At 37.9% G+C, this 27,123-nt stretch overlaps 1 protein-coding gene across 1 annotated transcript in view; it reads left to right on the top strand.

Moving 5' to 3' along the window:
- PREX2 (phosphatidylinositol-3,4,5-trisphosphate dependent Rac exchange factor 2) overlaps nt 1–27,123 on the top strand; it is a 298,055-nt gene that overhangs the window by 117,217 nt on the left and 153,715 nt on the right. Inside the window, 8 exon segments of the mRNA XM_004602407.3 lie at nt 2,142–2,286; nt 6,984–7,084; nt 16,655–16,758; nt 17,386–17,435; nt 20,057–20,132; nt 20,711–20,783; nt 22,852–22,994; nt 23,387–23,479. Of these exon segments, the coding sequence (XP_004602464.2) occupies nt 2,142–2,286; nt 6,984–7,084; nt 16,655–16,758; nt 17,386–17,435; nt 20,057–20,132; nt 20,711–20,783; nt 22,852–22,994; nt 23,387–23,479 (785 nt within the window).

Below are 27,123 nucleotides of genomic sequence, written 5' to 3'. Positions count from 1 at the left end.
ATAAAGACAAAAAAAAAATGGAAAGACCAAAAACAATGGAAGGAAGGAAAGAGAAAGAGCGGAAGGAAAGAAGATTCAACGTTTACGTTACCAGACTATTCTTCATGTATTCACTCTATTGCTGGCAATAGAGTGAATTTTTAAGAACAAGTTTTTACAAATAAAACACTAAAAAGAATTCAGTTACTTTTTTCTGATCAGATCCTCTTCTGATCAGAGATTTCAAAGATTTCAAGTTAGGTACCAAACTCTAATTTTGGTTTCCAGCTCAGTTTCTAGTCTCACAGATTCACTCTCACTTCTGTGCTGCTCTTTTCTGCATTTTCATATCTAAGCTGATTCTCCTTTTCCCCCAATCCTCCCACTTCTGAATTCAGTTCATCTCTGAACTTTGGACGCTCCTTCAACAGAGAAACTCCGCCAGCTCAGTGGTGGCTCTGTCAGTCTCAGCCCTGTTGTGCTCAGCAGCTTCGTCCCCAGCCTCCCCTGAGGTCTCTCCATCCATCCACCCTGATCTCTCTTCTCTTCTATATGCTTAGGTTTAATTCGCCCCTCACAGGTAGAACTTCATACTTTCTGATAGTTCTTTTTTTTAAAGTTTTTTATTTAAATCACAATGATAGACCATTACAAAGCTATTCATGATTGGATTTGAGCCATACAGTGTTCCAACACCCATCCCTCCACCAGTGTACATTTCCTAGCACCAGTGTTCCCAGGTTCCCTCCCATCACCCCTCACCCCCCACCCACTGCCTGCCTTTGTGGCAGGCCTTTTCTCTCTCTCTCTCTCTCTCTCTCTCTCTCTCTCTCTCTCTCTCTCTATCTATCTTTCTCTCTCTCTCACTCTCTCTCTGTCTCTCTCTCTCTCTTTCTATCTCTCCCTCTCTCTCTTCTTTTGGGCAAGAATTGAGATATTCTTGAAGGTTATCAAGAATATCCCTTATTTACTTTAACCCTGAAATCTTGTCCAGAGTGATCATTCCCAGCTGTTATTATCATAAGGGTCTCTTCTCTATCTTACCTACCCCCAAACCCCACATACTTATGGTTAATTCTAAGTACTGACCAGTCCTCCTAACCCCTTTTTTCTCTGTCCATGGATATTATTCTTCTACTATATATACTTTTTGGTAGTTTTTGCCATGGTTTTCAGGGGGTTGAACTTTTGGTGTTAACTCTTTACAATCTAGTTCTTTAAAAAGTGATGGAATTTCATTTTGTTTCCTGCAGGGTCCTTGGAACTTTGTTTTCAAAGCAGCAAAACTTCCTTTTTGCTCTAACCTGCCTCTCCTCTTTCTCTGGGTAGTACTGTAGCACTGTAGCACTGTTGTCTGTTGTTCATTGATTTGCTCGAGTGGGCACCAGTAATGTCTCCATTGTGAGACTTGTTGTTACTGTTTTTGGCATATCAAATATGCCCTGGGTAGCTTGCCAGGTTCTGCTATGTGGGCGGGATACTTTTGGTGGGCTCTTCGAGAAGGACAGAGGAATCAAACCCGGGTCGGCCGCGTGCAAGGCATAATATTCACCAATACCTAGGGCTGACATGTGTGGAAAGTGGGGATAGAGAACCCTGCCTCACCCGCTAGCACTTCCCCTGACTCCTGGGTGCTTCGTCTGAAACCCAGGGCTCTGCCTGTCTGCTGCTTCACTAATTCTGCTCTTGTGGCATTTTATCTTTTCTTGAAAATCCTCCTCAGGGCTGAGCATGTAAGCATCATTCTGTGAAATCTTTCTCAGAGGGGTGACATACTCAGAATAGGCCTCTCCTGAGTCATTGTTCCCTCCATGGCTATCCCCAGCCTTCTCAGGCCCAGCTGTGCCGATCTGCAAAAGGCACCTTGGGAGCCCGAGACAGAGTGATTGTTCCTTTACTGGTCCAAGTCATGTGCCTTTGAGGCACAGTTTGCTCAGACGTGCCATCTGGTTCCTGAGTGTCTTCTAGGAGTATGTGAGCTTCTGGAGAGCCAGGACAGAGCCCTGTATCCACAGCTCCCAACACAGGCAGAGAAGCAATAAATGTTTGTTTCAGGAAGACCTGAGTGAATGAAGGGGCTTTACCTGTTCGTTCTTTGTTTGATTTTTGGCAAGTTTAAAGTTAGGAATGGAATGACCTATTCTCTGTTTGGTTTTTGGCAGGTTTAAAGTTAGGAATGGAGCAGGACACCTGGGTAATGATTTCTGAACAAGGTGAAAAACTTTATAAATTGATGTGCAAACAAGGAAATCTCATCAAGGACAGAAAAAGAAAACTTACTACGTTCCCTAAATGTTTCCTTGGAAGGTAGGATTGGGAGTGTGGGGTCTGGCGTGTATGCATTTCTTTCATGTTTTCACTATCATTTGTTTAAATGTTCTTATGGAAAGATGACAACGATGACATTTGGATTGTGAAAGTGAGATACCGGGTCATGGGGGTAGGCTGTGTGGTGGGAGAAGGAAGAGATGGTCTAGAGATGACATAAGGTCACTGGTGGGGGATCTTGGGCACTCTGGTGGCAGTGGAGGTGAGGTGACTTTGTATTTCACATCATAAATCTTAGCATTGCTGCAACCATGTTGCCTAAACTAAAATCATTTAAAAAAATTAAGTTTAAGTGGGAAAGGAAATATTTTCTATTGGCTTTTAAAATATACTCTCAACATGTCCTGTTCATAGTGTATCTATGAGTCCTTGCCTCCACTTGCAACTTTATTTTGCCAAAGATCTATACCACGGGTGAGCCCTGTCAGAAACATTTCAGATTCATAGTGTGGTTGATTTTGAATGAGCTTTTGATTGTTGTGTATTCAGAATACCATTTCCAAATATTTGGGGGTGGGGGGTGGGCAATGGAAGGGTTTGAGTCTTACCTGGCAGTGCTCAGGGCTTACTCCTTGTTTTGTGCTCAGGGATCATTCCTGACAGTGCTCACGAAACCATATACGATGTTAGGAATTAAACCAGGATCGACTGCATGGAGGGCAAAGGCCTTGCCCCCATGCTGTCTCTCAGGCACCCTGATTTAGTTACATGATCTGATATGGGGTTGTAACCTATAGGCTAGCATGTTTGGAAGTTGAGAATCATACTTTCTGCATGGTGACAAGAAGCATTTTAATATCGGGAGGGAACCTGAGGCAGCCCTCAGACGGCTGGGTGCCAGAATGGTCAATGAATTCCTCTGTAAGCTGCTCCTCTGACACATCTGCAGATCTAAACAAAGATTTCTGATTAGTGGCTCAGCCTGCACTTCATCTTCCTTGTAACAGGCTTTGGGGGAAGAACAAAATAAGAGAAACAGTCTCTTGATTCTCCATAGTCTCTACCTGCCCAAAAGTGTTTTTTGATTTTGATTTTTGTGCGCTTCTTTGTGTGTGGGGTGGGCAATGGGTATGGGGATGTCCCTGGAGAAGCTCTGGGACTATCCCTGCTTCTGTGCTCAGGAGTGGCAGGATGCAAAGCCAAGTGCTTTAGCCTCTGTTCTATCTCTCTGACCCGTGATTTGTGATGTTTGACTCCCACTCTTAATTTCATTGGAGTCAATTTCCATAGGGTTGATGAGAGAATATACCGGACAATTCATGTCCTAAAAGCAAAATAGAACTTGGGGATCTGGAGCCGGTAGGCAGAAGGGGAGATTCCAATGAAGATCTCCGTGCTGGACCTGAAAGTCCAGGAAAACTGGAGCTCTGAACAACTGAAATCTAAGCTGTCAATCATAGAATTTTGCCAGCAGTGTGGGGAATAATGAGTCTTTAAAAAGTGAGACTGTGAGGGGCCAGACATAGAGCCATGAGCAAGGACCCAGGCTGCTGGTCTAGAGCAGATTCCTGGGCGGGCTTTGTTTCCTGTAGACCGTTGTGCAGCGAGGGCTGGAGCGCGTGGAGTCTGCGGGTTTGTGCTGAGGAGGACCTGCGGGAAGGGAACTGTCTTCAGGAAGCTCTGCCTAGGCCAGGCTTTCTCTTTGCTTCCGTCTTTCTTCTTTCTGACATTATTTCTAATCCTCAGACACACACTTAGGAGTTAAAAAAAACCTTTATATTGGGGAGCAGCAGAATTTAACATGCTCACGTCCATAGAACCAGTAAAAGTCAATGGAAAATCAATAAAAGTCGCGGGTGTTGTTGTTCCAAGTCTAGACTTCACCATTGAGCTGTCGCCTTGCATCTCTAGTCCTGCTGTGGCTTAGTGGCAAGATTCAGGAAAGCTGACTTTCCTTTCTGCTCTGCCAGCAGGGGTGAAGGTGAGGCTTCTCTGTCTCTCTCCCTCTTGTGTGTCCTTACCTCTGCAGTCTTAGCTCTCTGGAGCTCTAGCTCACAACTGTTGCCCACCCCTTTAGAAAAATATTGGCCAGGAACCCATGTGTTTGCACACTTCAGAGTCTTCTTGACTGTGGTGTGGTGATCCTCATTGAGGGCCACACACAGGACTGCGAGCTAGTCTGGCCAGGTCCCCAGTTCCCCAGGGGACAGATGTTGTGCAAAGAAAGAGCAGTTGGGAACGTAGAAATTCTATGTTGTCAGATAGACATTGTTTCTTCTAACACCAGTTCTACAGGGCTTTTAATTTTAATTTTAATTTTTGTATTTTTATAAGTAGGATATGTCTGTGTATTCTGCTTACTGGAAAGTCACTTACGCTATGTATGACTCTTTACCAGTTTTATATTTTTTTTTTGCCATGTAGTCACCAAAAGTCCTTTTTGCAGTGAACAAATCTTTTCGCAAAGTTTGCTAAATCTTCGTAATACAGAAGGTATCAGATTTCTAGGGAAACAGAACTAAAAATTAACTCAAGGTCAATTTTGTTCCCGTTTGAAGGAAGAGTGGTTTTGTTCTCCTCAGGTGTTTGCAATGCTATGTTGCAGTCATACGTAAAGCAGACCCCGAGCGTCTGATCCAGGATACCTCCTGAATGTGAACTTTGTTAGCTTTTCAACCCCATCTCTGCATTATAGACTCTGACATCATTTCTGACTGGATTGTGATTCTTTTTCAGTTTTGACAGGATCTCCTCATGACTTGAGTAGATATCAAAACTAAGCCGATAGCAAAGGTTCCCTATTAAAGCTATTCCTTACTTTCCTTTCTTACCCTGTTTTGCCTCACACCCATACTCTTAATTCACAGTGGTATCGAAAATGTGCTGGTAGAATCCATCTTTCCAAAAAGGCTCAGAGAGGCTTTTTCCAGGCTGTTCAGAGTAGGCCTTTCTAAGTACACATCACCTTGGTATATGAAATGAAGGTCAGTCGCGGTTCTGTGAACTCTGAGAAACTGTCACCTTGACTTACAGGATACAGATATCCTAGATCTAGGGACAACTCTAGAAAATAGCTTTTTATAAAGGAAACCTTTCTTAAGGCAAGGTTTTATATATGAGTCGTCTCTTTCTTGCTAGGTGAAAACTCCTCCCCTCTTCTAATTACTCCTTCCCTTAGTATAACTCCCAGCCCATTTTTTTCTTAGAATTCACCACCACAGACATCTTCTGTACAGGGATTACTAAATGATAATGTTTGCCTTCTAGCTTTGTGATATGACTTGCTTTGTTTTTCCAGCTTCAGAAGAGCTCCCGGGAATGGGGAATTTTCCCCTGTGTCCTGATATGCTCTCTCTCTCATTTCAGTTGACACCATCAGAAATCTACTGACATCAGAACAGAGGCTTCGGCCCCCTATTTGAATCCAGTTGTCACTTAACAAGCACTCACAGTGTGCTGGGCACTGTGCTGAATTCCTGACTTTTATCACCTCATTTAATCCTGGGTCAGCACGATGAGGTTGATATTATTTGTATGTTATTGAGAAAGAATCTGAGGTTCAGAGAGCAACATTTGGTAATCCAACTCTAGCACAGCTGGTAGAAACAGAAATAAGGTTTGAATCCAAGTTGTCTCATCGCAAAGCATAATGATTTTAACCTTTATTCTGTATTTTATGTTCTTTCTTCTGGGGAGTTCCTATTTAATAAAACAATAAATATTCTCATAACAGCTCTTTCTTCCTTAGAAATGTCCTTTTCATACTAGATTTCCTGTTTTAGAATTCCATTGCCACTGGTTATTTGACCACCTGGTTAGCTTTTGGGTTTGAAGTTAATGGAAAAGTAATTCCTGTACCTTCTATGGCTTTGCTTCTCTGTTACGGCATAAAAACAAAACCATTTTTAAATTTGTACATTGCTCTAAATAAAAGTTTAAAAGTTAGAATTTTAAAAGTTGTTATTTCATCTAGTTTTTATCAATTTAAAAACTTTTATTTTGTAATTTACAAATTTTAAATAACATGCATTTGACATTTAGTGTCTCCTCTCCAAACCCGCTCATGTCAGAGTGCCTCTGTCACTGACCCAAGGCTCTCTTCCTCTCCTGCCTTCTTAGAAAATTGTAGTACTTTAGCACTGTCGTTCCCTTGCTCATCAATTTCCTCCAGCGGGCACCAGTAACTCCTCCATTGAGAGACTTGTTACTGTTTTTGGCATATAGAATACGCCACAGGTAGCTTGCCAGGCACTGCCATGCGGGCGAGATACTCTTGGTAGCTTGCTGGGCTCTTCGAAAGGGGTGGAGGAATCGAACCCAGGTCGTCCGCATATAAGGCAAACGCCCTACCTTCTGTGCTATCACTCCAGCCGGGAGTCATCATTAGTATATTAAATTTTATCTTTGTTATATATAGGACCTATTGTATTCTATTTAGATCCACATTTACTGTTTTACATACGTGTAGGAACCTTATAATTAAATTTATGCTAAGAATGTCCCTTTATAACTTTTAGATGTCTTAGTAAGATGTACAGTTTTGGTAATTATGAACATATCAACATGACTTTCCTAGGAAAGGAATCAATTTAAATAACTGTGGACCAATCATATGTGCACAAAGTTTAGATATTCTGCTTTATTTTGAGATTCCTTACACAGCTACTTGATGAATTCATGGCACCCAGCGGTTTCCTGGGAAAGAATAACAGGGTTTTTTGTTTTTTTTTTTTCAGTGAATTTGTGTCCTGGTTGCTGGAAATTGGAGAAATCCATAGGCCTGAGGAAGGTGTACACTTGGGTCAAGCATTGCTAGAAAATGGAATCATCCACCATGGTATTTATTTTACCATTTATGTTTACATGCTGCATATTTCTTAATTTTATTAATACGTTTATAATGATTCTATACACTATAGAATACTTCTGTTTTATTCAAGATCATTTTGGAACTGGGCTTAGGATGGTATATTAACATTAAAAATGAACAAACCTCAGGGCCTGGGCTATTGCTCAGGGGTAGAGCAAGTTCCTTGCATCTGTCAAACACTGGGCTTGATTCCCTGCTTGATCCCCCTCCTCCCCAACACCACACACTCACACACACTTGAATGAGTGACTAAAACACAGGTAGCATTAGAACAGGTAAGTGTTGTGGGTTATGGAGGAAGCAGTGTCTTGTTCTGTCTAGAATATTTGAGAATGCTTTGTAAGGGAAATGGAATTAAAGTTGGTATTGTAGAGTAAATATAAGGTTAATAAGGACAGCAGGGCAGAAGAACAATTCACCCTAAATATATGATAACACTCTGGTGTGAGTGTGGGCTGACTGAGGTGATTTCTTTCATACCTGGCACAGAGACTTGTGTAGCGACATAGAGCATTTCATACCCAGTATTGCAGGGAAGGGCACAGTGTGGTGAAATAGGCGCTATTATAGGTATTGGTTCCAAAGGAGCCGAGAAATTGATCAATATTATAGCAAAGGAATAACCAGAATTTGGTTCTAGAGTTTTTGGCTTCAACATTGTTGTATGTGGAGTGAAAGTTTACACGTTGCAGAGAGTGGTGGATCATGAGGCCAGCACCTTCTCTCTGAGGAGAAGGATGAGAGCAGCGTCCATCATGGTTACAAGAGTGGCAAATTTAATGAGATTTTGGAGACACTGAAACAGCAATTTGTTACCCATGAAGTAAGAAGAGCCGGAGGAAATGATTCAGAAATCTCTATCTAGATAAAATCGTTGACTCAGGAGCAGGAGCAGGTTTGAGAGGAGAGGGATTTGCCGTGGGTTATGTGACGTTTGCAGGGTAATATTAGGCCAAAGGTCGAAAGTCTATCTGGAAGTTCATGTCACTGTCATTGTCACTGTCATCCCATTGCTCATCGATTTGTTCGAGCGGGCACCAGTAACATCTCTCATTGTGAGACTTATTTTTACTGTTTTGGCATATCCAATACGCCACGGGTAGCTTGCCAGGCTCTGTCGTGCGGGCGCGATACTCTCAGTAGCTTGCTGGGCTCTCTGAAACGGGCGGAGGAATCGAACACGGGTCGGCTGCGTGAAAGGCGAATGCCCTACTGCTGTGCTATTGCTCCAGCCCAGAAGTTCATGATAAAGTAAAAACAAGATATATTTTGAGAAATTCATAGAGTATTAGGTTTCTGAGAACACTAATAACAGCCCCCCCATGTGTATTATGATTGAGATATGAATCATTTTTAACACCTTTCTGCCCTATTGTGGTCCATCAAGCTCTGTTTGATTTTACCCCAAGGAAGTTCCTAAGCAGACAACTTTCCTGTTTTTCTCTGTCCCCTTTCCGGCTTTTCCTTTAACCTCCACTCCCACAGGACACTCTTCAGGTAGCAGCTGAGGGGCCTTAAGGAGGGAATAAAATGTTTGACACAGAACAATGCCTAGATCGCTCTACCCCAGAGTACACGAGGGCAGAGCAGGAAAGAAAGCTAGGGTTGAAGCAGAGATGACAGGAAGTAATGGGGAGCAGGGTCAAGGGACCCGAGTCCATTGGTGGTGTAACGGAATGGTATAGTTGAATATCCAAACCATAGAGTCAGCAGTACTGAAGCAAGAGATCCAGACTTCAACAATCCAACTTAAAAATGTGCCTGTCAAGGTGGCAGGCTGGGAAAGGTGGGTGGGATGGGTTGGGCAGGGGGGCAACCTGGGAACCCTAGGGAGGAAGATGCTGGTGGTGGGGTTGGTGATGGAACATAGTACGTCTAAAACTCAACTATGATTGACTTTGTAAATTATAGTGCTATAATAAAATAAATAAATTAAAATCTATCTACATACACGTAGTAAATTATATGAGATCCAGAAATTCTCCTACAGAATCAAAGAATGACTGTCCATTAAACTTACAGAATATCCAGTCCCTCATATCGGACTTCTTCAACTTTCTGTACTTGAAACCCCTTTTTTTCCTTAGACATTTTGTGGGGGCCTCCCAAGTGGTGCTCAGAAGGTACAGGGTCTCTGATTGTGATTTTCAGCCAGCAGGGCTGTCAGTTGAGTATAAGAGCCTGAGGATGTGATGCTGCCTGGCCCTGCAGTGCGGGGGTAGCCCCGGTCACCATCCAGACCATGCCTGGTAGTGCTCTGGGGACCGTCCCAGGAATCAAACTGGGTTGCCCTAACCACTCCTGACCACTTTAAAAAAATGTGGCTCCAGGAATATAAAATAAGTACAGAGATCTAACAATTTCTAATAATAAATCATAAATAATTTTAAAACAAAATTTTAAGATGTTTTTCAGTCCCTGCATTCTAACCCACAGTTGAAGAAACTAGGGCCTAACAATTGTACCTGGTTCACGGGCTGGATGTAGCTGGTCCCCTGACTTTCTAAGTCGAGTCTGAGCTATTCTGAACAGTGTCATACTAAGTCCTTACTCTATATCCTGGCCTTCTGTGGATACCTTTAACACTCGACCATGATCCCCTGTTTTTAGTGTTCTAGCTGTTGTCATTTAACAAGTATTTTAAAATTTATTCTGTCTCTAAGGTGCTGGAATATAGCAATGAATGAAGTAACAAGTGACTATAATTCAAACTCATGTCTTTCCTTGACTGTTAAGTCCATCTGATCCTGTTATTCCAATACATTTTTTTTTCTTGCTTTTGGGGACACACCCAGTGATGCTCAGTAGTTCCTCCTGGCTCTGCATTCAGGTCAATCCTGGCAATGCTCGAGAGACCATATTGGATGCCAGGGATCAAAACTGGGTCGACTGCATGCAAAGCAAATGCCCTACCCACTGCTTTATCTCTTTGACCTGATTAAGTACTTTAAAGAATGTAGATAAAAACTATTTTTTTTTGTTTCTTATGATCCACTAGTTTTAAACTTATCTTTTTATCTTGCATATTAAGAAATCCAGTTTATATGCTTCCTATTGGAAAGACAGAATTATGTTAGGGTGGAAAAACTAATTTTTTGTTGCTATAATAATTATTTATTATTAGCTGCCTCAGTATAGTGGCTTCTGTTATAGATGCTAATTTTTCTCCATATAGACTCCAATCTGTAGCAGAAAATGGTGTCAGACTATAATCTTTTTTTTTTTTTTTTTTTTTTTTGCTTTTTGGGTCACACCTGGCGATGCACAGGGGTTACTCCTGGCTCTGCACTCAGGAATTACCCCTGGCCATGCTCAGGGGACCATATGGGATGCTGGGATTTGAACCCGGGTCGGCCACGTGCAAGGCAAACGCCCTACCCGCTGCGCTATCTCTCCAGCCCGTCAGACTATAATCTTGAAGCAGGGAGTTTTGGTACTTCACAGACTCAATGATGTTCAGTACCATGCTCCTCAAAGTTACAATGAAGGACCCCTGGAGATTTGTTTTTAGTAAATCTCTACACTTAACCACTTTGCATCACTTTCTTTTTCATTATGGAGATCATTAGGGATGCTTCTGGCAGTGCTGGTGGGAAACTGTGCAGTGGACTTATTTTTCCTCCACCTGCCCTTTAACACAACTCAGTTACTTGACCACGCTTGATTGTAAGAGAAATGGAAATTTGCTGTAGACACAGGTCAAAAAGAAATGAAAGATAAACCATTTTCATAAACAATGTTCCAATTTCTGACAGGGAGGCATAGCTTCCAAGGGCATATAAGCTCCAGGGGATTCAATTAATTATATTAAAGAAAGTAATCATTATATGTGGATATGTGTATAATCAAAGCTTACAGTGCTATCAGCATATATTAATCACAACAGTAACAAAATTTGTACCATCAAATGGAGTTTTTAAGATTTTGCTTGTCAATTTTAGTTTAAAACTTTATTAATGACTAATGGAATAATTTTCTCAAGGTTATCAAGGATGGATGTTACCAATTAAAATTTACCTGAATATTGCTACATGATTTTTAAAAATAATCTATGTGCAACCTTTTCTGTTTCTCCAGAAATATTTAATATATTCTAAAATGAGTTAAGCTGAGTTTGTCATAATATTTTCTCTTTTTGACTCTGGGGTGCTTGCTCTACAAGTACATTATAGAAAAGTTTGGTTTTTATCTCCCCCCTCCCCCTTTTTTATTGTTTGTTTGTTTTGCGTTGTTTTTTGAAACCTTCTCAGTTATCACCCCTGAGGACACTTCCCAAGATGTTTGACCTGGTGATGCAAGCTTGACAGTTTAATGCTGGGGCCTGTGTGCTTCTTGGGATTGCATTTAGGATTTCAAGTAGGTCTGAAATGTGCTCCGGCCCTTTGGGTATCTCTGCAACCGTAAGGAAACGTTTGTTCCCAGAGCTGTCAAGGGTCCAGATGTAGGAAGAGGAAATTCTTTCAAGACCTAGATTACTTTTGAATCATCCTTGTATTCTTTCTTTTATAGTTTATATTTATTTAGTTATTGTGCAACATCCAGATGTACTCAGGGCCAACCCCTGTCTCTGTACTCAGGAATCACTTCTGGTGAGAGTCAGGGGACAACAATATAGGGTGCCAGGTAGCAAACCCAGGTTGGTGGCATGCAAGGCAAGTGCCCTACTAGCTGTACTATCTCTACATTCCCTCATTTTTTTTTTATATTTTAGTAAATATGTTCTTCATACAACAGAAGGTAGAGTGCTTATTTGTATAGTAAATTGGGTTCTTAAAATTGAAGTGATAATGAATGAAATTTTGATTACTTTATAATAAGACAATGATTATTATTTTGTTTAAAGGCAAAGGGCCAGGTAAACACATGTAAATCCATTGTAAGTTAGGACAGTCTATAGCTGGAATAAAATTTATTCTGTCATTCATAAGCATAGTCTTCTAGAGACTCGTCTAGCTTCTAACTTCTGATAGATCTTGAAGCAATCAGAAAGGTGCAGATATAGGAAGCCAACCCTATTTATTCTGTTCAAATGTTTCTCACCATATTTTTAATTGCCTCCTTATACGAGAAAGGAGATAACCTGAAATCCTTATTTCTGAAATGCATCAGGATAGGAGGATTTCAGTTCTAATCACTTACCTCCATTACTTTAGACAGCACTTTTTTCTAACAATAGAATTATGAAAAGCAGTAGATGAATTCTGGGCTGAAATTTATTTCAAAATTTAAAAAAAGTATTACTATCACTGAGAATTTAATTTAGGATAATGTGCATCATTCTAAACAGGTATTATCATCTTTCTGCTTGTTGCAACTTCATTTTAGTAGATTGTACCATAATTGTTACTAGGCTTAATTATAATGCCACCCTTGTAATTAGAAATGCATATTTTAAGTGGCTGAAATGAACTGATTACAGATTTGTCCAGTTTGGGGGTTGAGAACATATTACACAACTTCAAATTAATAATTTTGTTAGAATGTAGAAATGTGTGCCAAACATATTTGTTTCATTACTATGTGACTGCAGAAACATTTCAGTAAAAATAGAACTTCTAAAATAAAGTTGAATGAACCATCTGTTTTAAAGAGAGCAATAAAAAAAGGTTCAGTACTATTGCTATTATTCATATGACAAATGTTGAGAATTTTAGAAAAGTTTGCTGTACTTAAAGTACCAGGAATCCTTGAGTTGAGAAAACCATATGTTGATAATAATTGTTTCGTTTAACTCCATTGTTTGCATTGTAAATGTTTATGTGAGAATTCAGAAATCTCATTTGTGATAGCATTGGTATGCTTAAGATGACTTGTATAAGTTCAAAAGAGTTTGTAATTAAATTCTTAAAAATTTTGCATGTTAACTCTTAAGCACAGCTATTATTCAAAATTAAATTATGGAAACTTATAAGCTCATAAATTTTATTGTGAGCACTGGTATAGTCTTAAAAGTTATAAATTTCTAATTATTTTTAGTCTGTTTTATTACTGTCTATGCTTTGGTATTATTTGTATTTATTATTTCTAGTGATCAAAATACAAAATAATGCATTGCCCTATGTTTCAAGAGTATTGTTTCTAATAGTCTGAAATTAGTCTTTGCTGGATTATTTATTTATGCTATGGGAGTTGGCAAATGCTGCAGATCAATCTCTTTTGTCCAAATCACCTGGAGAACCAATTGCTAATTATTTATCAGTACATCTTTAATGAGATCACATGAGTATTTAAAAGTTTGTACTTTAAGAAATGCAGTGATTGTTGGTATTTGTGACTGCATCTCACCCTGCCCGGCCTATTGCTCCTCAGGGTCACTAGACCTCTGCACCACAGCCACTGCGGTTTATGCCTGATGCTGTAACAAATTCCCAGCAGTCCCCCAGGACCACACAAACTCAGAGCCACAGCCACTGCTTGGAATATGTTATAAGGAGCCCTTGATGTCCGTGGGCCTGATCAAACTAGAACTTTCATTCTTAGTCCTTGTGGCAATTTATCACAATACAGCCAATCAGATTGGTGCCTTTGACCTCCCTCCAGTGGGGGTAGGTCGCAGAAAGTGAGATGAACACTCAAGGAGACAAACACTCAAAGAACGTCCAAGTTTTGGGGTCGCTGGGGAAGCCATGTGTGAGCTCATAGGATGCCTGTTTATTCAACACACTATTGCTCTCTCACCCTGCTGCCCAACACAGAAGCCATTGTTTAAGCTGATGGAAACACTGAGGACAATTAGTAAGCACATCAAAAGTCAGTGGTACATTAAGATACGGAGACAACCCAAATTTCCAGTGAGAGATGAGTGAATAAGGAAGTTGTAATATATGTTCAATGGAGTACTACTGTTTTGTTTTGTTTGGGGCCCACACCTTGTGGTGTTCAGGGTTTACTCCCAGTTCTGTGCTCAGGGATCACTCTGGCAGGCTGAGGGGAGCAGATGGGATGCTGGAGATTGAACCCATTTCAGCTGCCTACAAGGCAAGCGCCCTACTCACTGTACTATTGCTTCGACCCTCAATGGAGTACTCTTAAGAAAAGATAAAATTTTACCTTTTACTGAAACACAGATGGAACTGGGTGGAGGGGGGAGAGCTCATGCTTAGCGAAATAACTCAGGAGAAATACAAATAATAGAATACAATAGAAATACAATAGAAATACACATAAAATAATCTCACTCAAGGGGCCCGGTAAAGAACCAATACATAGCAGCCTGAGAGATGGACTAAGCTTAATGGACTGAGTGTGTGTTTTGTATGCAAGATTCCTGGGTTTGACCCCTGGTACCTAATAGTCCCTATAGTACCACCAGGAATAGCCCTGAGCATCTCTGGATATAGCCCCAGACCAAAAAACAAGCAAAAATGTCTGCTGAAACAAACAATTACACCATAATGGTTTCATCAAAATAGTATCTCTGAAATTCTGCCTTCTTTAAGCAAATAATCAGAAGATACCTCCTGGACCTTTCCAGAGTCCTCTGGTGGTAGTGGTATCAGTCACTTTAGGAAATACTACTTTAGATGCCTATCCCAGGGTTAAAGTTACTTGGGTGCGTGGAGGGGACTAAAAGGGTCTGGTGGACTATGATGGAGGGAGATTAGTTTTGTTGTGGTCGGGCTGTAGTAACATTGTACTCTAAAGGCAAATGAGTATTTATAGCATTGTTACTGCTATGAAAATAAATTTCAGAAAAATGATAGTGTGATACACTGTAGTCACAAGATGACTTGAAATCAAGCCAATTCAGAAACATAAACCCTGTTTTCCATAGGATGAAGTTGAGGGAGTAGATCTGGATGTGAAATTGTTTGGTTTATACCCGAATCAATACTGAGTCTCACATTAACTCAAGACACATTATCAGTGTTATAAGAGTTTTATTTACAGATTAGCACTGCACTTTGTATAGGGTAGTACACTACTTATAGTGGGAAACACAACATGTTTTGAAATATCAAGACAAAGAATTTATTTCAGTGACTCTTAAGGAATGAAAATGGGAGTTAAGTAGATTATATAGGAAAACGAAATAACTCATTTTGAGACATGTCATGGCATTTCAAAATTTTGCCTGATTTTTGTCTTTCACATGGTTTTTTTCTGGTTTGGCTTAAAACAGGGAGCAAATGCCCAAACCTTGTGTTGTCTGTCTTTTTTGTGCAGCAATCTTGGCTCAATATTTTGGCCAATCTATTAACATGGGTTGGTTAGGTTAGGATAAAATAGCTGAATTTTTACATACTTGTGTGTGTACACATGCTGTATTTGTGGGGGGCATCAAAGTGAACGAATATAAGGTTTAAAGCACACACTTTGCATGCAGCTTGCCCCAGTTAGATCTCTGGCACCACATGGATGCCCAAGCACTGCTGGTTGTGGTCCCAGAGGTCAACAAGCACCACAGGGGTAGCCTGGAGAATCCCCAGTACTGCAGGACCCTCCCAGCAGTGCATTCCTGGGCCTTTGCATCGGGTTATCAATACACAGTGTCCTTGGCAGAGACCCCAACCTTTCCCCTCCACACTCAATTTTTGTTTTGGCTTTTTTTTATACTCCAAATGTAGTTTTTAAGGAATAGTTCTGATAGCCTTTTTCTCCCCAACACTTTTTTGCTTGTGTGTGTTGGGGAGAACGCACACACACAGACACACATACACATACACACACGAAAGAAAAGAAAAAAAATTAAGAAAAATAAAGCAAACAAGGATTAATTTTTCCTTTCTAATCACGAAAATAGGGTGCAGCAAATGATCTGCACCCACATGCAGCAAATGATCTCACTATTAAATGTTTTATTCTCCCAAAAGAGAGCATTTAAGTGTAAAGTCTTCAAGCTTCGATTTGTTGGTTTTGCTTTCTAGAGCTTTTATTATACAGTCTAGAAAATAATTTATCCCAGAAAAGGAAAATCATAGAAGATGTGTAATAAGAACATTTATAAATGTAAAATTCTTTTCCTAACGTTAAATTTGCCTAAAGTTAAGTTTGCCTAAATTACTCACATTTTTTACTAAGAAAAATTAATGGGCATATAAAAAATTATTTATTGCCTTAAGAAATCCTACAATTTTGCAATCAGTTGTATATTTATGTAATCTACTCTAGGGATCTCCACATGTGGTAAGTTGTTAAGATTAGTGTATGTGTGGTCTTGGCCCGATGAATAGGCTATAACAGATAAATGCTAAGATTTACTCAGACTGAAAATCATCACATTAATTGGATTATTTGCTCCTTGAAGGATTTTGTGGCATTGTTCAGAAACTTAAAGAACAAATTCATATATTTATCTAAATGTTAATTTATCTAAATGTTAATACATGACACAGTATACTGTGCTAATGAATATTACTACTTTTAATATGAGAATTACTATATTTCTTACAAATGAGTTAAACAAAAAAGTCCTATGATGAATCTAAAAACAACTGAGTTAACATTACTGTGTTAGATAAAGAAAAGCTTATCATAATTTTTCATCTTTATTTTTTACGTTGTCAGTATTTTAATATGTTATTCTTATGTTCTTAGTTACTGATAAACATCAATTCAAACCAGAACAGATGTTATATAGATTTCGTTATGATGATGGAACATTTTATCCAAGAAATGAGATGCAGGATGTTATTTCAAAGGTAAATATAATGTTTTATCAAGAACAGAATTCATATTGTCACATTTCAGCTTGTTAAAAAGCTATTAAGAGACTTAACATTCTTCTGGTATCAGAGATTCTTAAAAGATATACAAAGCAAGCCTTTATTTCTTCTTGCTGTTTCAATGATTCTAATATTAGGCCATTCATTCTCTTATCTAGCGCTAACTAGCATTAAGCAGTTGCATCACTCAGAATGTCATATCCATTGAAAACTATTCAAATGTAGCAACATGTGGTCATGATCCTTGAATACACAAAAGATAACAAAGTACATAAAATGTAATGCTAAATTCTTTGTATATATATATCAAATTTCATATTGATACATAAGTAATCATATACTTATTACTGTGCAGATTTACTTTCATTTAAACTGTTTCTTGAAATATTGCATTTTTAAAAAATATAAAATGTCATATATTTGTGTCATAAGCATAGAACGAATTCATAGCACAATCATATTTTTATGATAAATTTAAAAATTTGAATGACTTTCAAGTTGATTGAGATTGTGATGCTTTCAGAATATTGGCAGTGAAATTATTTAAAAATTTTGTTTCCTGTGTGAATTCAACTATTTCTTAACTTATCTGTTTTTCAATAGGGTGTAAGATTGTATTGCCGTCTTCATAGTCTATTTACTCCAGTCATAAGGTAAGTCTCATTTCTAAGCTGTGAAAAAGTTGAATGGTTATATTTAAATTGCACACTGGGTAGATATTATTTACTATCACTTTTGTATTTTCCTTCCAAAGTAGAAAATTTTACATTATTATTTGTTTATTTGGTTTTTGGGCCACACCTAGCAATACTCAGGGGTTACTCCTGGCTCTGCACTAAGGAATTACTTCTGGTGGTGCTTGGGGGACCATATGAGATGCTGGGGATTGAATGAAGGCTGGCCAGATGCAAGGCAAGCACCTTACCCACTGTTCTGTTTCTCTGGCTCACCAAAGTTTTACTTTTAGTAGTTAAAATTTTAAGTAATGATCTATTTTTAAATACCACTTTTTCACTCTTTTTATTCTTACTTAAAGGTCATTTGCCATTAAGTTTAAGTAAACATGAAATTAATAACAAAACATTTGCATTAAATGATTTATTAAATAAATAAATTTTTAGGGTATTTAAAAATACTGTTTTTAATAACTATTTTCCAATATGACTTATGTATTTTTCATTAATACATTATGTAATGCATTTTAAATTATTTTGTTTAATCAGAACTTGGAAGATGTTCACAGTATTTTCTTCTAGAAATTTTTTTGACTGAGGAAAATATTTTGTGCATGAAATAAAGATTACTTTTGAATAATATTTAAGTCTTATACATATTTTCTTACAAAGTTATAGACATTATATTTTTAAAAGAGGAATCACATTAATTTATAGTTTATTTATTTACAAAGCACAATTCTTTGAATGTTGTTATGATTAATCTTCAGGAATATGGACTGGACTCTATGTTACAGAACATGAAATGGATAAATATTGTTTTAATTTTGGCTGTAGAATCCAGATGCTAGATGTGCAGTGTTTCTGTTCTTTTATTTTCATGTCCAGCTCCAAGGAAATGCAGAGTTTAAAAAGGAAGTGTTTTTCTAGACTCTAGCATTCCATAGAGAATGCACTGCAGGTGCGCAGATACTGGAGGGGGGAACCGGCTCTGACCCATTATTCCTGGAAGTCCTGTGTCCCTTTCATTTGCAGACATCACAAATAAAAAGAGGTCAAGGCAAAACAGTCTTTGTTGATGCTGTTTTAGTCCTGGCACAAACCCCAGCACATATTTTGGATTACTTCATACTAAAAGATGGTTACTCAACACAATAACAAATAAGTACTTAATTTTTTAAAATTTGGTATTTGCTATTTTTATGTCACTTGTGTATATGTACATGGCGGGTGGAGTAGACCACACTCAGTGATGCTTTTGGGATCTACTCCTGGTTCTGTGCCAGGGTCACTTTTCTCCTGGGGCTACTCAGGGGGACTATACAGTGCTGGGGTTTGAACTGGGATGAACCATACATAAGGCAAGTATCGTAACCTTTGTAATATCTATCTGACCCTGTACATTTTTATATCTGAGGAATGTGTTCTGAAAATATAGTTTAGGAGATTTTATGGAAAACAAGTCACAAATAAGATAGTATGTATGATATTTGTTCTTTTAATATATCTAAATTCAGCTTATAAAAAAATTCACTAGGGTGAAGAACTCACAAAACCATTTGTAGTGTCTGATAAGCCATCATTTTCCTTCTTATTGTTGCTCATGGATAGCAAGATGAAATATGTGAGGAGATATCAGAAACATGGCAATATAGTTTTTAAAGCTTTTGAAAAACTTGTTTATCACTGGCTAAACTGGTACATTTTATTATGGAATTTTTGCAAATTTCAAATGTATTTTGGGAAACTTTTTAATGAAAGTTGATAAAATAATATAGATGGTCATTGCAAAGTACTGACAGAGGCTAAAGAAAATGAATATAGCTAGTAATTATTCATCACTTCAAGGGATTTATAGTTTTGAAATTCTAGTGTTTTGAAAAGACTGTCATTTTCTCATTCCCTTTGACCTAAGCCTGAAAAATAAATTAATTAAACATCTGCCCTTGGGGCTCAGTTCTGATCATGAGCATTTTGTTGGTATCTAACTTGACATTGAGTGATTTCTCAGATTTAGGAATTCCATTGAAAGAAAAGTCTGATGTGGAGAGCCAGTTGCTTCCCTTGGTTCCCCAGGGTGAGCTCTCACCGTGTCTGTGGTCTGATCAGACAAAAAGGATGACAGCTTCTCAGCATTAACTTTAGTAGGCCACCAGGAACGCTTAGCCACTGTGAATCCAGCCCTCCTGGAGACTGAGGAGTGGAAGTACAAAGGGCTATTTTATACTCCACATTTGGGGGGAGATTTTTTTAGTAGAATCTATTCAAGTAGAAAAAAATTCCATTATAGTTTTTTCTTTATTAATGAAATATTTTATTTCTAATTTGTTACCAGATAATATTGCAATAATAATTTATTTGATTTTGTGAAATAGTGAATATTTGAAAATGTGAAAGAAGAAATGAAGACTTGAGCCAAAGAAGGGGGGCTCATGTATTCTCTGCTATTTGTAAATCTCTATTATGTACATGTGGCTTGGATAGTCAAGTCAGGTTACATTGGATAAACTTTGCTGCTTCTAAACCTATGCTAAATTACATATTTCCTTGTGCTCACTTATCCCCTCGCTTGATAGTTTTGGTTCCTTTTTCTTTTGTAGAGATAAAGATTACCATTTAAGGACGTACAAATCCGTGGTCATGGCTAACAAACTGATAGACTGGTTAATTGCACAGGTAAGTCAACACAGTTTCTGAGTTAAAGTCATTACTGCTTTAAACTTTGTAGATATGATTTAGGTACTTAAAAAAATCACAAAATGCATTGAGACTGTGATATCAATGGATGAAGTTGAAACTACTAAGAGGAAGTCAGATTTGATTTCAAAGTCTTCAAACTTAACTTAGAAGGATGATGTTTCTATTTATAAATGGGTAAAGCTGTAAACTAAAAAAAAAAAACAAAAAACAAAAAATCTCTTAGTATAATATTGTTTAACTCAGTGTTTACTTTATTCCAAGAATGTAGAATTGGGATATAAGATTTAAAAAATAAGAGAAATGGTAGCCGTAAATTTTAGTTACTTGGATAGCTTTGTATAAATAAAATATGATTTTTCTTGAAATATGATCTTTGTAAACTAATGACAGGACAATACTTTGGTTGTCCAATGAAGTATTATAACAATTTGATGTGGACAGTGTATGCCTTGACATTATGAATGGCTTTCATGGAAAAATTTAGTAAAGATGCTAAAGCCTACAACAAGCCTACAATTGTCTACTAACTTGTGCAGTACTTTTGCTATTAACAGGGGGATTGCCGTACCAGAGAAGAGGCAATGATATTTGGCATCGGACTCTGTGACAATGGATTTATGCACCATGGTAGGAATTTTCATCCTGAGTGTCTCACTGTTTTGTTTTTTGTTTGGACTCTGATTGAATCTCATTGTTCCAGTAAAGTCATTTAGAGATGAACCATGGGTCCTGCCATGTTGGATTACCACATCTGTGTTCAATTTCACTGCTGGTGCCATTTCTTTGTCTAATTGCTATTATCTAACAGTTGCCTTTACTTGTATTTATCTAGACAGTACTGATTTTAGAAGAGCAAGGACTTGAGAAAGATGTTTAAAAATAACTTATACATCTCTTTGAAACTATTTTAGATCAGACTCATTTATAGGATGCCAGAATATATTAAAATGGTTAAGTGAGAGCATAAATGATAATTATTTTTGATCACTTTAAAAAATGCTTTCAAAATTATGTCAAAAAATAGGAATCTCTGGGTGGAATTTTTTTTTTTGGCTACCTGCTTAATATTAATTTCCATTCTTGTTTGATGATTTAAGTTCCTTAAATTAATAAAAGTTTTCTTCACTGTTTTCTCTTTATGCTCTTAACGTGTGGTAGATGTCATAAATGCAAACTCTTTTCAATTTCAAAATACAAAATACATATATAACGTGTAGCTGACCCAGGTTCCATCCTCATCACTGCATATGGTTCCCCAAGCCACGCCAGGAGTAACGTTCCTGAGCACAGAGCCATGACTAAGGTCTGAGCCCCAGCGACCTGAGAATAGAGCCTTGGAACCCCAATCTTCCCTTTAGTTACTTGGCAGGATGAATTAACCTGTACCAATAGGTAGACCTCAAGACATTATGAGTGACTAAACAAGAAAAACAAATGTCAAACAAATAAAGCCTATAGAGTAATCAAGGAATTTTAAGGCCATAGGATAACTATATTAATATTCAGTTAAAGGGGAAAAACTGACATCAGAGGAGATAAGGTTATTTGGGACTAATGACTTTGGACAGAAAATAACTAGCATTTAGTAAAAATTATAATCACATTTCACCCAGAAAACTTATTTCTGGTTTGAAATGTTAGAACAAAAGTGATTGCAGAAGGACTTACTCAGCCATATAGTGTTTTGAATTTTCTCATAATTGTATTACTGTATCACTGTATCACTCTCATCCCATTGTTCATTGATTTGTTCACGCAAGCTCAGTAATGTCTCCATTCATCCTAGCCCTGAGATTTTAGCAGCCTCTCTTTACTCATCCTTCCCAATGGTGCCGCATTAGAGGCTCTTCAAGGTCAGGGGAATGAGACCCATCATTGTTACTGTATTTGGCATATGAATATGCCACAGGGAGTTTGCTAGGCTCCCCCACCCATGTGGGCAGTAAACTCTTGGTAGCTTGCCAGGTTCTCCAAGAGGGAGAACTAGGCTATCAGATGAGCATCCTGGAGCTTGGTTTTATAGGCTCTGTATGTTGGCCATTGATGGGATTACATGGGGCTGGGGGCAGATATTGGGTGTGACTGCCTAGCTACTGGAAAATGGGTAATCTGGGTGAAAGAGGCCCAGTCCCATCAGAGCAGCCTTGGAGATCTCAGCTCCAGGTCCCACACACCTGGGTTCCTCTGCCGGTTCCTTTATGTGTGAGGCTCGTCCGAACATGTGGAAGTGGTCTTGAGTGTTACTGTGGCTGAGTTCTGGAGTTCTTCAACTGCCAGGGCTCTGCTCAGGGCGGGGATAGAAACTCAACCCTAATTGTATAGGACATTAGAAACATAGTTAAATTTTTACTGCAGTTCAAAACAATATAGTTTCTTATATTTGTGAGTCAAGATAAGCTTTTATTAAACTTGGATTTTAGCCTGAAAAGTGAGGATATGGGTAAGTTTAAAAAGTTAACATTAGAAAATGTATTCATCTTAAAAGTCAGAATCCTTTAGTGTAGTAATTTAAAAGAAATATTGAAGTTACAGAAAAAAAATAGGAAAATACCATAGGGATATATTTTAATATAACTTGTTCTTGGAATATAAATAAAATTGAGGTCATAGAACAGGTATTTACTGAATGTCTGTGTGAAAAATGAATCTGATCTTTGCCTTGAATGAAATAATTTGAATCTCTCTGTTTCTTTAGTCCTTGAAAAAAGTGAATTTAAAGATGAACCTTTACTTTTCCGTTTTTTTGCGGATGAGGAAATGGAAGGCTCAAATATGAAGCATCGACTTATGAAACATGATTTGAAAGTTGTAGAAAATGTTATAGCTAAGTCATTACTGGTAAGTTCACTAATATGCTATAAAGCTTTCTTCTTGATTAAACATTAGAAAATTTTGTAAATATTTTTGGTAGCACAGTAGCACTGTACTATTGTCCTGTTGTTCATCGATTTGCTCAAGGGGGCACCAGTAAGGTCTCCATTGTGAGAATTGTTGTTACTGTTTTTGGCATATCGAATTCGACACAGGTAACTTGCCAGGCTCTGTCATGTGGGCAGGATACTCTCGGTAGCTTGCTGGACTTTCTGACAGGGATGGAGGAATCGAACCTGGGTTGGCCTCTTGCAAGGCAAAGGCCCTACCTGTTGTGCTATTGCTTTGATTTGTGTTTGTATTTTTTTTTTATTTGTAACGTTTTGCTTTATTAATAAAGTTTATATTTTGTATTTCAGATTAAGTCCAATGAAGGCAGCTATGGCTTTGGTTTAGAAGATAAAAACAAAGTGCCAATAATAAAGTTGGTGGAAAAGGGGTCTAATGCTGAGGTAAGCTAAATTAACCTTTAAATTTAAATATGTTGTCGATGGCTTGCAAATTTAAAGTTCTAAACAAATTTAATCAGCCTTTCAGAATTTTTATTAAAAATAGATTCCAAATTTTTTTAATCTGAGGTTCTACCAAATTTTCTAGGGTCTGAGCAGAGAAATTCAGTATGGATGTTGAGGGAAGGGTTCGGGAAGTGGTGTAGAGTTACAGCTTTGACCTTTGGACCTTTTGTTTGAACAAGTGTCTCTGTGTCCCTAAACTATCCCTGTTTAATGATTCCTCCCCAGAACTCTAAGATGGAGACTAATTTTTAGTTAAAAGAACTCTAGCTTTCAGTGTAGGATTCAGTTACGTTATGTATGCCAGGTACTGTATCACTGTATCACTGTCATCCCTTGCTCATCGATTTGCTCAAGCGCACACCAGTAATGTCTCCATTGTGAGACTTGTTACTGTTTATGGCATATCAAATACTCCATGGGTAGCTTGCCAGGCTTTGCCTTGTGAGTGGGATACTCTCGGTAGCTTGCTGGGCTCTCCAAGAGGGTCGGCTGCGTGCAAGGCAAGTCTCCTCCCGCTGTGCTATTGCTCCAGCCCAATTCTATATCAATTATAGAAATTTAATTTTTTCATGTACTAAATATTAAAAAACAACTTGTGAGAATTCCACGACAAAATGGATCTCACTGTGAGAAAAATGATGGGAAGGCTTGGTGGTAAGCAAGCACTCAAATAGCAATAATAGGTTTTAAACATACGATATGCGCCAGATTTTTACCCATTTTTTAAGCATGTGAATTGGCTCACTAATTATATTAAATTATCTTTTCACTGCTAAAAGAGATTAAGAATAAACATCTGCTTTCTAAATTGATCTTAGGCAAAATTTTTGTTTCTTTCCACACATAGCATGGAACTGACAAAAGCAGGGCAACAGAAAAAATAGTTTCTGATTTAATGTCACATCAACAGAAGTTAAAATTTAGTATACAACTACTACTCAGCACCCTGTTCAAGTCATTTTAGTGGGATATTTCACACCAATAAGTTTTTGTTTTGTTTTGTTTTGGGGCCACACCTGGAAATGCTCACGGCTTCCTCCTTGCTGGAGGCACAAGGAATCCATCCTGGCAGGGCCCAGGGGATATATAAGGTGCAGGGACCAAACCTGTGTCAGCCACATGCAAGGCAAGCACTCTACTTTCTGTGCCATCACTCTGGGTGCCTCGTCAATAATTTTTAGAGCAATGAAATTCTCACTTAATTTTGTCCTTCAAAGAAGTTTAATATAGCAATGTCAAATCAGTCCACAAGTTAAGTACTTTTTGTATTTTGTTGTTTTTACTACAGGAAAAAATAGTTTATATTAGAAAGCATGGAACTAGAAGATATATAAGAAAATGTGGAGTTGTGGGCATGTTTTTGTTCATATATTAGAAAAATACATATCTGGATTTTTTGTTTGATTAAGATCCTCAAGTCATTAAGTCTTTCTTGTACATTTGTTAAGTCAACAGAAATAGACATGAAATCACCTAATTCTTTTCTCACTGATTCAATCAAATAGAAAATATTTTATAAAGGTTCACTGTCATCCTGTTGCTCATCGATTTGTTCGAGCAGGCACCAGTAACATCTCTCTTTGTGAGACTTATTGTTACTGTCTTTGGCATATCCAATACGCCACGGGTAGCTTGCCAGGCTCTGCCATGCGGTCGCAATACGCTTGGTAGCTTGCCTGACTCTTCAACAGGGGCGGAGGAATCGAACATGGGTCCGCAGCATGAAAGGCAAATGCCCTGCCCCTGTGGCTGTGCTATCGCTCAAGCCCAGGTTATAACTTAAAATTAATTTAAAATTAGATAATTTTAAAGTATATAATTAAAAATAGATGAGGATAAGAGGCTTCTTAAACTGCTTTCAGATGCATCAGTTTTGTTTATCTGGAAGTAAGAACTATTTGGGAACTTCTGGAAATACCACATTTCACAGTATTTTAATATTTATAACTAACGTTTCACAGTAATTTTGTTAAAATTAATTAATATCAATTTGAAATTTAATACTCTACTGTTGTTGGACTGGAGTGATAGCACAGCGGATAGGGCATTTGCCTCCCACGCGGTCGACTGAGGTTCGATTCCTCCCTCCCTCTTGGAGAGCCCGGTAAGCTACCAAGAGTATCCTGCCCGCATGGCACAGTTTGGCAAGCTCCCTGTGGTGCATTCAATATGCCAAAAACAATAATAACAAGTCTCACAATGGAGACGTTGCTGGTGTTTGCTCAAGCAAATTGATGAGCAAGGGGATGACAGTGATGATGATGACAGTGATCCATTATAAAAAAAAGTCAGGTACTACTTTCATTAAATCAAGGGCTGTGTCTTCTGTTTTCCGATCACTTCTGTTTTCTTATCACTTCTGATCACTTTTATATAACTACAACTTCCATCAATAAATTTTATGCTTGACTTATTTTCTCATTTTACTTACACTGACTCTCACCTCACCAACTTTTTAAACAAAAGAATCTCCTGATCATTTATTTACTCATTCATTATGCCATACAACTTGCATATGCCAGGTAGTGTTCTTGGCTCTGGAAATACAGCAATGAACAAAGAAGGAATTATTTTTGGCTTTCTGGAATCTATTTTCAATATTGTTTTTCCCTACATGTTAGATTGAAAGTTTCATTCTCTTGCTGTGTGGCTTGTATAATGCTTGTTTTTCAAACAAACTTCTTAAAGAAGGAAGTATTTTTGGCTTTCTGGAATCTATTTTCAATATTTAAGACATACCTAAGACATATTTCAATATTTAAGATTCTGTCTAAAATCTTTAAGACAGAATCTGAGAATAAATAAAGTACGGCTTTTAACTTTGAATCAGTTTTGTTAGTTGTATATTGTTTCCATTATTCTGCTTATCAGGGTCCAAGTCTGTCTTTTACCAAAATACAAAGCTTTAGGTATAATGCATAAATATAAAGGTAACATGTTGATTCATGCTTTGTCATTGGGCCTGGAGGGTAAATAACTATATTCAGTGTGTTTTTGTGAGATGAAATTTTTCTGAAACATTTGTCAGAGTACTGGAGCACAGATTTATGTGACTATGCTACTAATACAATGCCCTCAGCTAGATTTTCATCATTAGAGCTGGTAACCAGGACAGTAGATAGTCAGTAAGATTGACCAATAGGAATGAGTGGTTGGCATGGAGAATTAAGTGTATCCGTCAAACGTTTTAATGTTTTATGCACTGTGCTTGTGGGAACATTCTCCCTTGAAATACAGATGATTCCACTTTTCTCTCCTGAAGACATAAGTTCTGTTTGGCTAGGATGCATATTGAGTTGTTACAAATGTTTCTGAAATAATTGGGTATTGATTAGAAACTGTTCAAAATATTAACCCAGTGCTTGACTGCAGTTAAAAGGATGAAATCCTAAAAAAGTGCCACTAAAGTGAAATAGAAAAAAATTACATAAAAAAAGAATATGATGTTAAGTCAAGGAGGGGTGAGCTTGGCAGAGAGAAAATTTCAGTAATGCTGGGGGATCAAATTGGAAACTAGGTCCAAGAGAATATTTATTATTTCACACAAAATTCCATTTTCTGAAGTTCTATAAATTTTTGAT

This window comes from Sorex araneus, chromosome 2, assembly GCF_027595985.1.
Source record: "Sorex araneus isolate mSorAra2 chromosome 2, mSorAra2.pri, whole genome shotgun sequence".
Taxonomy (NCBI): domain Eukaryota; kingdom Metazoa; phylum Chordata; class Mammalia; order Eulipotyphla; family Soricidae; genus Sorex; species Sorex araneus.
This window is presented reverse-complemented; position numbering and strand designations above follow the sequence as displayed.